General features: G+C 49.0%; 1 protein-coding gene across 1 annotated transcript in view; it reads right to left on the reverse strand.

Moving 5' to 3' along the window:
- The window catches only part of dcc (DCC netrin 1 receptor), a gene marked incomplete at its 5' end in the record, with an annotated part of 189,514 nt that overhangs the window by 127,239 nt on the left and 45,788 nt on the right, over positions 1-16,487 (reverse strand). The window contains 3 exons of the mRNA XM_007904042.2: positions 4,507-4,643; positions 7,573-7,723; positions 15,009-15,293. Of these exons, the coding sequence (XP_007902233.1) occupies positions 4,507-4,643; positions 7,573-7,723; positions 15,009-15,293 (573 nt within the window). The remainder of the gene's footprint in view (positions 1-4,506; positions 4,644-7,572; positions 7,724-15,008; positions 15,294-16,487) is intronic.

Below are 16,487 nucleotides of genomic sequence, written 5' to 3' on the forward strand. Positions count from 1 at the left end.
TATAGCTCCATATCATGTCATGGAGACGTCTCAAAGCGCTTCACGGAATACATTGGAAAGGATATTTTGTTGGCGAAACGCAACAGCCAATTGCGCACAGCAGTGTCCCACAAACAGTCATCAATTGAGGACCAAATTTTTGTTAAAACATCTTTGAGGAATTATTAGCCCCAGAAAGCAAACCACCAATCGACTAATAACTGGGTAAAGAGAGGAGTTGTGGTGTAAGGAAACTTGCCTAAGGTTTCCCCTGGGAACTCGGATCTCTCGAGCACGCTAACCACTGAGCTAAATCCACTATTATTCTAGGTTGAGTTACTCAATCGCATCTAGAATCTAACACTCCATTACAAAGTCCTCTTCAAGATGTTTCTATTCAAGGGTGAAGAGACCTGGCTTAATCGAGTTCTTTTCCATGGCTCGTGGCCACATGAGGTCTTTCCCAGATAAGCAGAAGCAGTTCGATTTCCAGAGCCCCTCAGAAGAACAAACTACAATCTTCTGTAGTTCCCCCAAGTGGGTTTTTAAAGACAAACACATGTAAACGTGCGCACACAGACACAATCAATAACTCCTCCAGATCCAGCTGCAGGCAGGAATTGTCCTATAAACAGCACGGCAAATCTAGGCTGAGCGAGGCGGCTCTGATTTACAGGCACTGAGGGATAGGTATTCTGATTATCTCAGGTCACGTTGACAAGCTGTCAAGGTCCTCAGCTACTGAGGGAAGCGAAACGGTGACGCACAAGTCTGAGGTGGAAGGATTAAGGGGTTCACCGTGTCACGCCGCTTGGACAAAGTCTTTTGCTGTTTGACAGCTGCCTTGACTGGAATGGTGGGGCCTGTGAGAGTGTGTATAAGTGGAGGATTGTGTTACTAGACTGACACTACAAAGCACCACCACCGCAACAACAAATTGCCTTTCACATCGAAAGGGACGTCTCAAGGCACTGGACAATGAGGGGTTTGCACCCGAGCTGGGGGTTGGGATCAGAGAGGGGTGGAGGTCAAGGGACGTGGAGGAGGGAAGAGGACCGAAAGTACGGTCGAAAAGACAGGTTTTGAGGCCTGCCTTGATGGAGGTAAGGGAGGGGACAAGGTGGAGGAGCTCCAGGATGGAGTTCCAGAGGGTGAGGGCAGAACAACAACAACAAGATTGCATTTATAGAACGCCTTTGACATCGGGAGGACGTCCCAAGGTGCTGGACAGTTGGGTCGGGACCCGAGCAGGGGGGAAATGGTCAGGGTGAGGGGAGGGAAGGGAGGGAGCGAGGAGGGGATAGAGAGTCGAGAGGGGAGCTGAAGGCACGGTTGAAGAGGTCTTGAGACCAGCCTTGAAGGAGGAAAGGGAGGAAGCAAGGTGAAGGCACTGGGGGATGGAGTTCGAGAGCCTAGGGGCTGAGAGGCTGAAGGCCCGGCCACCGATGGTAGGGCGGTTGGGGCGGGGGATATGGAGCAGACCGGAGCCAGAGGAACGGAGGGTACGGGCAGGTAAGTAGGGGGACAGTAGGTCGGAGAGGTAGGAGGGAGCGAGGCCGTGAATGGCCTTGTAGGTGAGGATGAGGAATTCTATCCTCTGGGGGATGGGGAGCCAGTGGAGGCGAGTGAGGGTGGGAGTGATGTGGTCGCGGAAAGGCTGAAGGACAGACCATGGATAGGGGGGCTGGAGACATGGAGCAGGCAAGGATGGTGAAGTTTTAATAGGTCGCAGAGGTAAAAGAGGAGCAAGGTTCAAATCCTGCCATGACAATTGACAATTTCTCTGTCAAGACATCGTCTGTCTTGATTCAGGATACAGGCGGCCATCTATTGCTGTGAGGAGGAGATGCTGTTTGGGGCTGGGCCACTTCAGAGGGTGTTAACCGTCAATGTGAGGTCAAAAATCTCAAGGTCTTTTCAATGCTCTTTTTGATCACCTCCCCACCACACCAAACGTCCTAAGATCTCCTTACCCTTAGATCAGCTGTGAAATGTTTTAAGACGACCTTCCGGCATAAAGGGGCTGTGTAAATGTAAATCGCTCTTACATGTAAGCTTTTTTTGCCCCCCTACCCTACCCGCTCTCACATCCTCCTGACGTCCTCGATGCTCTAGGTAAAGAAATACTACCTGTTGTCTGTCCTGTAATTGCCCCTCACAACACTTGAACCTGTTGTATCTGTTGTATTGGCTTTACTTCAATCCCAAAACTATTTAGAATCTTGTACGCCTCCGTAAACCTGTCCCCTGAGACGTCCCTTTTCAAGGCTATCTTGTCTAATGGTTGCTCCAAACTAACAACAAAATTACATTTGTAAAGGGCCTTTCACATCCGGAGGTTGTCCCAAGGCGCTGAACAATCGGGGATCAGGACCCGAGTGTGGGAGGGGGGCAGGGTTGAGATGAGGGAGGGTAGAGAGAGTAGGAGGGCGGCCGAAGGCACTGTTAAAAAGGAGGGTCTTGAGTCGTGCCTTGAAGGAGGCAAGAGAGGAAGCAAGGTGAAGGGATTGCGCGATGGAATTCCAGAGAGTGGGGGCAGAGAGGCTGAAAGCCCAGCCACCAATGGTAGGGCGGGTCGGGTAGGAGACCTGAAGCAGGCCGTAGCCTGCTGAATGGAGGAAGCGGACAGGTTGATAGAGGGTCAACAGGTCAGAGACGTAGGAGGGAGGGGGCAAGGCCTTGGAGGGCCTTGAAAGTGAGGATGAGGATTTTGAATTCTATCCTCTGAGAGATGGGGAGCCCGTGGAGCCGGATGAGGGTGGGGGTGATGAGCCCGCAGAGCCTGGTTTATAGAGCCTCAGAGTTCTGAATGATCTACAGCTTGTAGAGAAAAGATTTGGGAAGACTGACAAGGAGGGAGTTACCGTAGTCAAGTCTTGAGGTGACGAATGCGTGTATGAGGGTTTCAGCATCGTGAGGGGTGAGGCAGTGGCGGAGTCGGGCAATGTTATGGAGCTGACATAAGGCAGAGCGGGTCATGGCATGGATATGGGGGAGAAAGGACAGTTGAGGGTCGAACAAGATGCTCAGGTTCCTGACCGACTGTTCCTGGTGAGGTGGAGTGTGCAACCGTGGACGCTGATGCTGCCAGTGCCTGAGGTGCGGAGGCGCTGGCGCGAGCCAATCAGGACGGTCTCGGTCTTGCTGACATTCAGCTGTAGAAAGTTGACTCTCATCCAGGACTTGATGTCAGACAGACAGTCTGTCAGACAGCAGTTGTCCTGGAATTGAGGGTAGAGGCAGTGGGATGAAGTAATCCACGTACATGTGGAAGTTGACCCCATGTCAGCTCAACGTGCGCAAAACTGAGGCCCTCCTGATTGGCTCGCGACAGCGCCTCCGCACCTCAGGCGCTGACAGCATCAGCATCCAAGGCTGCACTCTCCACCTCTCAAAGCCAGTCAGGAACCTCTGGTCCACGCCTTTATCACCTCAAGGCTGGACTATGGAAACTTTCTCCTCGCCGGCCTTCCCGGCACCTCCCTCCACACTGCAGGTCATTCAGAACTCTGCAGCTCGTGTACTGTCCCGCACCAGGCTTCGCGACCACATTACTCCCACCCTCGCTCGCCTCCACTGGCTCCCCATCCCCCAGAGGATCGAATTCAAGATCCTCATCCTCACCTACAAGGCCATTCACGGCCTTGCTCCCTCCTACCTCTCCGACCTACTATCCCCCTACCTACCTGCCCGTACCCTCCGTTCCTCTGGCTCTGGTCTGCTCCACATCCCCCGCCCCAACCACCCTACCATCGGTGGTCGGGCCTTCAGCCTCTCAGCCCCGAGGCTCTGGAACTCTATCCCCCAGTGCCTTTGCCGCTTCCTCCCTTTCCTCATTCAAGGCCGGTCTCAAGACCTTTCTCTTTGACAGTGCCTTCAGCTCCCCTCTCGCTCCCTCCCTTCCCTCCCCTCACCCTGACAATTTCCCCCCTGCTCGGGTCCTGACCCAACTGTCCAGTGCCTTGGGACGTCCTCCCGACGTGTACAAGGCGCTCTATAAATGGAATCTTGTTGTTGTTGTTGTTGTTGCGGTGAGAGGAGAGGCGGTGGAGGAGGATGGAGTGGTTGAGGAGGAGGAGGAGGCAGAGGGAGCCCTGGTTACAGATGGACAATGTAGTTTGGCACTTTGACCAGACAGTTTCCAGAGCTGTGAGCAGTCTGGAAACCCGATTGGAGGGGCTCATGAAAGGAGCAGAGCAGTCGAGGAATGAGCGAAGCTAAGGGTTGCAATCCCAGGATTTGGTAGCACGATTACCATAAGGGAGAGTGGTCCAACTGGCCTGCGGGCTGAGATGCCCCCCTCCCCACACCTCCTCCATTTCATCTGGCCCGCCCACTGCCCCATAACCCGTAAATGTTATGCTATGTGTCTGGAAGGGAAACACGAAAATAATTGCTCGTACAGCACATGGACATTTCTCAAATAGGGCATCCAGCCCTCAACAGCCAAAAGGTTGGACCACTCTAAGTTAAGGGATGTCACCAAACTAGTGAGCCTGGATACTATCAGGTGTTTTGTGGACTTACCCATCACAGTGAGCTCCGCCGAGGCACTGATGGTCTCGTTCCTGTAGCTAGTGGCACATGTGTACAAGCCAGCGTCTATCTCAGTCACGCCTCTGATCAGCAGGTTACTGCCAGCCAGCAGTGAGTGCTTCCTCGACCTGAAATATAAGCAATCGATCCAATGGTTGGTTGGTTGCTGGTTGGTTGGGACTGGTTTTCAGCACTGGGGAGGGAGGGGAAATGGTGACTGCATTTTGTGCAAGGTGTGTGCAAACCATGTGCAAAAGATGTCTTTGCCGCCTGCAAACTGCTTTTAAGCAGAGAGTGCGAGCCACATATCCTCTGTGCGTAAACCTACCCAAGTACAAATGCAACACCAAACATGAAGGTTTCAATGATAATCCTTGCATTTGATTATAGCGCCTTATCACGTCGTTGAAATAATAATAATAATAATCTTTGCCATTGATGCCTTATCCCGTTTTCGAGAGATCTCAAAACGCTTCACAGACGATACTGTAATATACTACAATACAATATACTGAATTGACTGTATGTTTCGTGGGTGAAATGCGGCCAAATTATTATTATTTTTTTGAAGGGATTATTACTCCTAGAAAAGTGATTCGCCAATCGACTAATAACTGGGTTCCTACTTACTGCTGAGTAAACAGAGGCGTGTGGAGTAAGGAAACGTGCTCAACATTTGCACTATAGACAGAAATTGAGCACAGCCATTGTGGTGTACCCACAGAATGTTCTTCCTCATTCCTCTTCGTCCTCCCCTGACCTCCCTTCAAAAGTATTTACTATTAAGCAGTCAAATTTAAGTTCTATTTTCACTTGGTTACTGATAAAATGTTCAGCAGCCTTTTATTTACTTTCAGAAACATAACTTATCTTTGCTTTTCCTTCCACATGGTTCTCCTTCCACATTTCCCCCCACCCCCCCAAAAAGAATAATTTGTGCTGCAGTGGGTTGAAGATGATTTGGTATTGGAACGAAGGCACATTCCAACGTTTCAAAGAATATCTGTGTCTAAATGGAACTGTGATTCACAGCTATACTGAAATGCTGAATCGAACAGATTAAAATAATTCACAATGCTACTAGATTTCAAAATGCAAACAGGAAAGATCTCTCAAAGCTCTTTGCGGGATTTATTTAAGGTGGATTCACTGTATTTTATGGGTGAAACGCAGCAGCCAATTTCGCACAGCGGATTAGACCCTGGATATCTTTAGGACTAAGGTTACACCTCTTGACAACCACTCTCAGCATTGCACTGGAGCGTCAGTCTTGCACTGAGCCAGGGATTCAAACCCACAGCCAGAACAACAACAACAATATAACACCGCTCACCCAGGGTAGCATCTGAGAGGTTTGACAGTGGGGCGGAGCTCGATTCCGAGCCATTGGGGGGGGGGGGGGGTGTGGTGGGGGGGGGAGGTTGGGGTGACCATAAGCACATTCGAAGAGGAAGGTCTTCAGACCCGCAGACGAGGAAGGAGGGGGGCACGGCGGAGGGATTGAGGGAGAGAGTTCCAGAGTTTCGGGGAATAGTGACTTAAAGTGCAGCCACTGACGGTGTGGAACGGAGGCCACGAGAGATAAGGAGGCCGGAGCAGTCGGGTAGTGGAGTGGGGAGTAAGAAGATTGGAGAGGTGAAAGTGCTACCAGCTGAGCCAGGCTGTTGCTTATTCACTCGCCCAGCGAGAGGTGTGTCGCATAGGAATAAATCACTGGAGTGACTCAGTCATCAGCTGTGGGCTTTGTGCTCACAAACAAACCTCAGCAGTGAGTGAGCAGCCAGCGATGGGGATGAGTTGCAGGTGACAGATGCCTGCATCAGCAATCGCTTTGAAACACGAGTTATCCCAGGCCGTGAGGAATAGCTAGAGGAGAATCAATTTGGCCGCCATGTAACTTGCCCAGTAAATACATGTCAAAGATCTGGAGGGCTTCCAGGCATCTCCCAACCCTGAGCTCAAGTAGCGCACAGATTCACCCCCGACTTAAGAAATAAGCAGCTTTGGATCTAAGATTTATCTTGAAGAGGTGACACACAAATATTTCTCAACAGCGGTCGGGCCCTCAGGGTCTCCGCCCCATCCTTTGGATCTCCAACCCCTTCGTCCCGTCTCCTTGCTTCCTTCAAGGCCCATCTCAAGACCTTCCTCTTCTTACCCCCTGCCCTCCCTGCCCTCCATCCCTCCTGATCCCAACCCCCAGCTCGGGTGCAAAACGTTGACTGTCCAGCAGCTTGGGACGTCCTCCCGACGTGAAAGGAGCTGTGTCAATGTAATTTATTGTTGTTGTTTAATAGTCGGAGGGGGGTGGGGGGAAGAGTTCAAAAACAGGTTGAAATCCCAGAACAAAGAGCCCGCTTTCAAGTTTCCTCTCCCACACCCCTTGGCCGTGAAAATAGTTATTCCTCTAACCTGGCCCCTCTATTACTCACGTGACTAATCCTTATTTTACGATCTCTTGTTAATCACTTCCCGAATCGTGGGAAACAGCACCATTCTCTGTGTCTCTCTCTCGATTTACCCAATCAAGTGGATCTTGAAAAACACACCCGGATTCTTACTTCGCTCTCCCTTCTCCAGGGGGAATTGGCCACTCACTAACGTTCAATAATTAGTTATTACTGCAGTAACATTCATTATAGCCCATCACTGGGATCAGTTTGTGGTGAGGGAGGGTCACAGATACACAAACATACAGTCAGAGAGAGAAAGACAGAGAGAGACACACACACACAGACACAAAGAGAACGACAAAATACACACACGTATGGACACACAGATACACACAGACAAAGAGAGAGGGACAAACACACGCAGAACGAGACAGTGAAAGAGAGGAATAGAGACACGGAGGGATAAGACCAAAAGAGGCTAAGGGATAGACAGAGAAGAGACAGACACAGCGAGGCAGACAGAAAAGAGGCAGAGGAAGACACCTGAGACAGAAAGCGCGACAGAGACGAAGAGACAGAGAGCGAGAGATAAAGCGAGAGAGAGAGAGAGACGCGCACACACACACAAAGACAGGCAGAGAGAGGTCTTACAACACAGACTTACCTGGTCTGAATAATTTCATCTCCTTTCTTCCAAATCACCAAGGGGGCTGGAAATCCAGAGACAGAACATTCCAGAATTCCGTCCCTTCCCTCCAGGACCGCCAGGTTGGATGGCCGCTGAAGGAAGGCGATTTGCCGATTAACTCCAGATTCTAAAGCGGAGAACACAGGAAATGTCAGTGATTTCAAGACCATTTGCTGCAAACCTCATCCCATGTCATGCATTACAAGCCAGCGAGGCCTGACGTATATAAAATGTCACTGCTTAAAAAAACACATGCATTCCAGCCATGCACATCGCACAAAAGGAGGCCTTTCAGCCCATCCTGTCTGTCCTGGTGCTCTCTCCCCCACTGGAGCTCTCTACTCTAACCCCATTCCCCTGCTCTCTCCCCATCGTGTCTGTCCTGGTACTCTCTCCCCCACTGGAGCTCTCTACTCTAACCCTATTCCCCTGCTCTCTCCCCATTTTGTCGGTCCTGGTGCTCTCTCCCCCACTGGAGCTCTCTACTCTAACCCCATTCCCCTGCTCTCTCCCCATCGTGTCGGTCCTGGTGCTCTCTCCCCCATTGGAGCTCTCTACTCTAACTCCATTCCCTGCTCTCTCCCCTTCATATCTATAATGTTGCTTGCTCCTTCACTGGAGCTGTCTAGGTGATCCCATTCCCTGTTCTGTGCCCGTGTTCTGTCATATTTTTCCTCTTCAAACACTTATCCAATTCCCTTTTTAATGACGCTTGTCACATGTTGTAAAACATTCTGTGTTTGTCCGTATACCAATCCTCTCCGGGAAACAGAATCTAATGTTCCCCATAACTTTTCAGTGACAATCATGACCTTGCGACCTCTTCTTACTGATTCAGGGTCCAGTGGGGATAATCTTTCACTATTTTTCAACAACTTGCACTTATCCAGCACCATTTACATAGAATAACGTCTCAAAGCACTTTACAGAGATTGAGTGAGAGTCCGAGCTGCATGGAGGACGTGGGGGGGGGTCAGGATAGGAGGCAATTGCCCAAAGGCATAGTCAAGAAGATAGATCTTTATAGGCCTTTGAAAGCAGAGATGGACTTAGCGAGGTGGAAGGGTTTAGGGAGACAGTTCCAGAGAGCAGGGCTAGAGTGGCTGAAAGCGTGTCAACTGATGATGATGGGGAAGGAGGGGGGAGATATTGAGCAGACCAAAATTGGCGGAGTCAAGGCAACAACAACAACAACAACAAGATTCCATTTATAGAGAGCCTTTTACGTTGGGAGGACGTCCCAAGGCACTGGACAGTTGGGTCAGGACCCGAGCAGGGGGGAAATTGTCAGGGTGAGGGGAGGGAAGGGAGGGAGCGAGGAGGGAGTAGAGAGTCGAGAGGGGAGCTGAAGGCACGGTCAAAGAGAAAGGTCTTGAGACCGGCCTTGAAGGAGGAAAGGGAGGAGGCAAGGCGAAGGCACTGGGGGATAGTTTTCCAGAGCCTAGGGGCTGAGAGGCTGAAAACCCGGCCACCGATGGTAGGGCGGTTGGGGCGGGGGATGTGGAGCAGACTGGAGCCAGAGGAACGGAGGGTACGGGCAGGTAAGTAGGGGGATAGTAGTTCCGAGAGGTAGGAGGGAGCAAGGCCGTGAATGGCCTTGTAGGTGAGGATGAGGATCTTGAATTTGATCCTCTGGGGGATGGGGAGCCAGTGGAGGCGAGCGAGGGTGGGAGTGATGTGGTCCCGAAGCCTGGTGCGGGACAGTACTCGAGCTGCAGAGTTCTGAATGACCTGCAGCTTGTGGAGGGAGGTACCGGGAAGGCCGGCGAGGAGAGAGTTCCCATAGTCCAGCCTTGAGGTGATAAAGGCGTGGACCAGAGTTTCAGCCGCGTGAGGGGTGAGGTAGTGCCGTAGTCTGGCGATGTTCCGGAGGTGATGGAAGGCGGTGCCAGTTGTGGCGCGGATATGAGGAAGAAAGGACAGCTCAGGGTCGAACAGAACACCGAGGCAGAGGACAGGGTGGGGGGAACAGTTTCTTGACCTTTTTTATTCCAAGGAAGACAGACCCAATCTTTCAAGCTTTTCCCTGCAAGGTTCCCTAGTTCTATAAACTCGCAGGAGTGATTCACACAGGAAGCCATGATGGAAACAGGAAGTGTATCACGATTTAATAATAATCCTTGCATTTGATATAGCGCCTTCTCATGTTATTCAGACGTCTCAAAGCACTTCACAGAATATATTGTAAAGTGAATATTGTAAAGTGAATTGACTCTCAGTCCCAAGGTTCTGGAACTCCATCCCCCAGTGCCGTCGCCGCCTCCTCCCTTTCATCTTCAAGGCCGGTCTCAAGACCTTTCTCTTTGACCGAGCCTTCAGCTCCCCTCTCGACTCTCTACCCCCTCCTCACTCCCTCCCTTCCCTCCCCTCACCATTTCCCCCCTCCTCGCTCACCTCCCTTCCCTCCCCTCACCCTGACCATTTCCCCCCAATGCTCGGGTCCTGACCCAACTGTACAGCGCCTTGGGACGTCCTCCCGACGTGAAAGGCGCTCTATAAATGGAATCTTGTTGTTGTTGTTGTAATCTTGTTGTTATTGTTGTAGTTCTGTAAGACCTTATTTGAGATGTTACTTTTCAAGGATGGTTTATAGATGTTTTAACATTGCAAAGTTCAGTATACATTTACAAGGAAGTTGCCAGGGATATGTGGCTATAAAAAAGAATAGACAGGTTTGAGCTGTCTGTTTGAGCTCTTTGGGGATGAGACTATTGAGAGGTACCTAATAGAGGAGTTTAAGATTACAAAAGGATCTGATAAAGTGAGAATTACAAGCATATTTCCACTTGCTGCCAGAACAAGAGGGAATAACTGTAAGACAGTCAGGAACAGATCAGATAATTTAGGAGAACATCTTCACGCAGAGAGAAGTGAGAATGTGGAACTCGCTGCCAGAAGCTGTGATTTAAGCAAAAAGCATCAAGAGTATTAAGGCAAAACTTGACAATAATAACATTTCATATAGCGATTACACTGTATATACTGTAAAGTGAATTGAATGTACGTTTTGTGGGTGAAACGCAGCAGCCAATTGCGCACAGCAGTGTCCCACAAATAGTCGTGGATTGAGTGTCTTTTTTTTAAGGCATTACTAACCCCAGAAAGTAATCCTCCAACAACCAGCTTCCCACTTACGGCTAGATAAACAGAGGCGTGTGGAGTAAGGAAACTCGCCTACGGTTTCACCCTGACTGGGAATCGAACCCGGGTCCTAACACTTGCGAGGCGAATGCTCTAACCACTACGCTACAAGATTTCAACTGATACAAACATGAGGGAGAAAGGAACAGAGCAGGATAGGAGGGGATTAGGAAGAGTGGAGGAGAATAAACACGTGAACGGTCTCATTGGGCAGAATGGCCTGTTTCTGTGCTGGGTCAATCTATATAACACTCCAGAATCCCTGCGCTATCACGTGTTCACCTTCCCAACCAGTGGCTGTCACACTATCTCCAATTGGACAGGGTATTAAAGAGCATATTAAGTAAATAATTGGAGACGTGCTGGGAGCCAATTAGCCTCTAAAATGTGGAGAGTGTCAATGTGTTACAGGCTTCTCCACTTAAAGGAATACAATTCACAAGTAGTCAGTGTCTGTCTGGAGCAGTTAGCAGCATGCTATATCCCAATGGCAATAACTGTAATAAAACTTAACTGTGTCCTAACTAAAAAGTGATCCCAGAACAGATACAAGGCAGTAGAGTAATCCAGAGGGGGAGCAAGCACCAGCTCAGATACGATGGAGGAAAGAGCAGGTGAATGGGATTGCAGTAGAGAGCTCCAGTGGGTAAATGAAAGCGTCGACAGGATAATGATCCGAGGAGGGGAGTGGGATTAGAGCAACAGCGGGGGAGAAAGCACCAACATAGACACGATGGGGAAAGAACAGGTGAATGAGATTAAAATAGAGAGCTCCAGCGGTTGGGGGGGCGGGGGAAGTGAGCACAGATTCGAAGGGGAAAGGGCGAAGGAAAGGATTTACAGTAGAACTCCAGTGGAGTTTATGTGCAGATCAACGATAAATCTAAATATTGGCTCAATATAATGGGGAACAGAACAGAATCTCATCTCATACGAACTCGATAGACACCACTGTTGTTACACAGACGGCAATCAGCAGGAGAGCTATTGAAATGATCGATAAACAGCAAGCCTGCTGCCCTCTTGCCGTGTATCATCCCGCTCCCTTGAAAGCATTTAACGGCAATCATTTTCCCAGCTTATGAGATATTTTGCTAAGGATAATGTTGGGCTGGTTCTTGTTCATCCCCCAGTGAGCTACTAGCAGAACCATGTCTGAACATTCAGCTAATCTCAACCTCTACTTAAAAGGGAAAATCTATTATTCACAGTGGCATTCCCCATACTCTTACTAAATTACTGTTAACACGATCCAGCAACTGATCTCAGCATTAGAGGCAGGCTGGGCTCAATAGCGGAGAGAGAGAGAGAGAGAGAGAGAGAGGTAGAAATAATAATAATAATAATAATAATTGCATTTGACATAGAGCCTTTTCACATCGTTGAGATGTCTCAAAGCGCTTTGCAGAATATACTGTCCCACAAACAGTCGTGGATTTAATGACCAATGTTTTTTTTCTTGGAGGGTTTACTATCCCCAGAAAACGATCCACCAATTGACCAAAAGCGAGGAAACGAGAGAGAGGTGAATCGAGAGAAAAACACAGATCGAGTAAGAGCGAGAGAGTAAGAGAAAGACCTAGAAAAAATAGAGGATAGAGAAAGCGATAAGGAAAGAAAGAGAAACATAGAAACAGAAGGAGGCCATTCAGCCCCACGAGCCTGCTCCGCTATTCTATAAGATCATGGCTGATCTGTACCTCAAGTCCAGTTACCCGTCCTTGTCCCATATCCCTTAAACCCTGACGTAACAAATATCTATCTAGATATTGACATAAAGAGCTAGGAGGAAAGGGAGAGATTAAATAAAAAGTAAGCAAAGGGAAGATAGATGCATAGAAAGAAAGAGAGCAAGAGTATTTATATTACCCCCGGAAAGCGATCCGCCAATCTACTAACAACCGGGTTCCTACTTACTGCTAGATAAACAGAAGTATGCGGAGTAAAAAAAATAGCCTAAGGTTTCGCCCCGCTCAGGAATCGAACCCGGGTCCTCTCGCTTGTGAGGCGAGTGCTCTAACCTAACCACTATGCTTATGTCCTCCCAATAAGGATAGTCTTAAGAGGAGATGGAGCTCCTTACACTTAATTCACAAAGCCAGACTAGGCTATGGGACTGCCTTACGACGGATAATAAGGAATATTATCATTGATATCATTATCTCCTCCAAGCTCAGTGAGCGTACAACGTACATTTTGCTCCAGTTCAACCTTTCCCTCCACGACAAAGCCTCATGTAAGTTACAGAGCCTGAGATTGGAAGCAAGAGGTTTCAGTAGGATCCTAAGTATCACATTAGAGTATTATTAATATTTGAATTGATTCATACATTAAACTCTCCAAATTGTATTGTACCATCTAATCCCTTCTCCACCGGCAGACACAAAGGTAATGGCAATGATCAGCACTCAGTCAATTACCACGACCATAGCAAATCGTTTCCACTTTATCTCATGATGTACCATTCATCATTATGTAAGCGAGGTCTCCTTGGAGCTGAACTGGTTCCAAGGTGACACGCTTGGCAATGAAATATCAGAATCGAACCAGACCTCTGTGGCGCTCTCGGTAGTCAGGTTCCTGAGCCAGGGAGTTCCGCAGTATTCCAGGGCACTACTGATGACAACAACAACTTTCATTTATATTAGCGCCCCTCACCCAAGCGAGCGTCCCAGAGCGCTTGACAGTGGTAGAGGACGATGGCAAGCCAGGTGGAAGGGGGAGGTGACCGAAGGCGCGGTCGAATAGGAAGGTCTTCAGGCACGATCTGAAGATGGGGAAAGAAGGGAGAATAGAGGAAGAGTGTTCCAGAGTTTCGGGACTTAATGGCTGAAAGCGCGGTCACCGACGGGAGAACGGAGGTACATGCAGAAGGCAGGTGCCAGTCAAACGGAGGCAGCGGGTTGTGGGTTGGGGGGTAAGCTGGTCGGAGAGATACAGAGGTGTCAGGGCATGAAGGGACTTTGAAAACGAATGCAAGGATATCGAAATCGATGCTTTTGGCGAAAGGGAGCCAGTGGAGCCAGTGGCTAGAACTGGTGTGATGGGGGTACGGCGTTTAGTACGGGTGATTTGATTCACATATTAAACTCCAGAAATACCCAAAGGTTCGGTTCCTGAGCCGAGCTTTGGCACTGGTCAACCTGCGGCTGCCCTTGGCCCCCTCCTGATCCCAACCCCCAGCTTCATTGCAAACCGTCCAGCGCCTTGGGACGTCCTCCCGAAGTGAAAGGCATTGCACCAAATTAATCTGTTGATGTTATTGTTTATTGTTCTTGCTTGACGTTTATCCCTCTCTTCATCCATGAGCCAAATCAATCAGTTGCTCATCTCACGGTTGTTATGTGTGGGACGTTGCTAGCGCAGATTAGTTGCTGCGTTAGCCTCTGTAATAACATTCACTCTCATTTCTAATCAATCTTATAAAGAGCTCCAAGGCATTTGTTTTACATGAAAGCCGCTGTGTAAATATCGTTATTATTAATAACAGGCTTGTGTGAGCCTATCATTGCTCTCCTCGCCCGGCTCCCCTGGCTCCATACGTTCTCCAGATCCTTCCCCCCACTTCTACCTCTGTGATCTCCTCGGTCCTACTCTCCAACCCCATCCCTCCACTCAACCAGCTCAGGCCTGTTCCACATTTCCCCTCTCCCTCCCCTCCACACCGGCTCTATGGAACCCTTCGTCTCACCTCTCCCCTCTACTTTGAAAACCCAGACCTTCATTGCACCTTCAATCACCTCCCCACTCCCCCTTCCCACTCCCCATTTTCCACCCACCATTGGCTCCAAATAGGCCCACGCACTGCCCACCTTTAAAGTCCAACATAAGACCCATCTTTCCGACTGTGATTTTTCTGATAGCCAAGTGGCGGATCGCTTTCTAGGGATAAAAATCCCTCCCCCAAAAAAATTTGGTCACTCAATCCAAGATTGTTTGTGGGACACCGCTGTGCGCAATTGGCTGCCGCATTTCGCCCACAAAATACTCAGTCAATTCCCTTTAAATTCAATTCACCAACATCTTGGGACGTCCTCCCAATGTGAAAGAGGCGATACAAATGTAATTTCTTGTGGTCATTGTGTTTGTATGTTCCGTGAAGCACTTTGAGACGTGAATAAGGCACTGCATTAAACGCAGAGGCTATAATTATTATTATGGTATTATTATTTCCTCCCACACACTCTCCTCAGCTTTGAGTCGTCCCAAGATGATGTGTAGTGTATAATGTGATGTGTTGTTGTTCAGTGGCTGCTCAGAGCACGTCTCACCAGACAGGACTTTCAGGTCGACATCGTTTCCGGTGCGAGAGCTCCCGGGATTCTCAGCCAAGCACCGGTAGGAAGCAGCATCGGATGCCTGTAGTTTACTGATGGCCAGGGAGCCGGAGGGCAGAACTGAGAGCCTGGCATCGCCCACGCTAGGCTTCAGGTCCTCCCGGTTCTTCTGCCAGTGGATGGAGGGCATGGGCTCGCCCGTCACTTCACACCTCAGGATGGCACTGTCTCCCGCGTAAGCCGAGACCGGCTCCGTCATAGAGATGAACCTCAACGGGCCTGAGGGAGATGAGGAAAAGAGATGTGGGTTAGACAGGCTCAAAGGTAGATTCCCCCAGGGTAATAATAATAATAATAATCCTTGCATTTGATATAGCGCTTTTCACGTCGGGAGGACGTCCCAAAGCGCTTCACAGAACACACTGTAAAGTGAATTGACTGTATATTTGTGGGCGAACGCGGCAGCCAATTGCGCACAGCAATGTCCCACAAACAGTCGTAGATTGAAAATGACCAATTTATTATTGTTTTTTGTTTTGGAGGGATTATTATTAGGCTCTGTGTGGAGTAAGGAAACTTGCCCAAGGTTTCGCCCTCTGCCTGGAATTGAACTCAGGTCTCTCACTTGCAAAGCGAGTGCTCTAACCACTGAGCTGTCAGAGCACTCAACCACAACAACAATAACTTGCATTTATATAGCGCTTATCACGCAGGGTATTGTCGCAGAGCGTTTCACAAGTGAGAGGACCCGGGTTTAATTGGAAGAAACCTTAGGCAAGTTTCCTTACTCCACACGCCTCTGTTTACCGAGCAGTAAGCAGGAACGTGATTGTTAATCAATTGATAGATCGCTTTCCGGGAGATATAATCCATCCCCAAATCCACTACTGATTGTGGGACACAATACATTCTGTGAAGCACTCTGAGACGTCTCAATGACATGAAAAGGCTCTTGACCAGCTCGGGTCCGAAACACTGATTGTCCTCCTGCCGTCCTCCTGACATTTGTTTTTGTTGTTGTACATCAACTGCAAGGATTATTATTATAAATTTATGCTGATCCCATTGTCTCAAAATGTAAGAGTTCCTTAAATTTATCATGTTCACAAAATATACTGTAAAGTGAATTGACTGTACATTTTGTGGGCGAAACGCAGTGGCTAATTATAATAATAATCCATATAATCCTTGCATTCGATATAGCGCCTCATCAGGTCTTCAAGACGTCTCAAAGGGCTTCACAGAATACACTGTAAAGTGAATTGACTGTATATTTGTGGGCGAAACGCGGCAGCCAATTGCGTACAGCAGCGTCCCACAAACAGTCGTGGATTGAGTCACCTTTTTTGGGGGAGCGATTATTATCCCTGGTTTCTATTTGCCGCTAGTTAATCAGAGGCGTGTGGAGTAAGGAAACTAGCCTAAGGTTTCACCCTGCCCAGGAATCGAAGCCGGGCCGTCTCGCTTGCGAAG

This window comes from Callorhinchus milii, unplaced genomic scaffold (assembly GCF_018977255.1).
Source record: "Callorhinchus milii isolate IMCB2004 unplaced genomic scaffold, IMCB_Cmil_1.0 Scaffold1, whole genome shotgun sequence".
NCBI lineage: Eukaryota > Metazoa > Chordata > Chondrichthyes > Chimaeriformes > Callorhinchidae > Callorhinchus > Callorhinchus milii.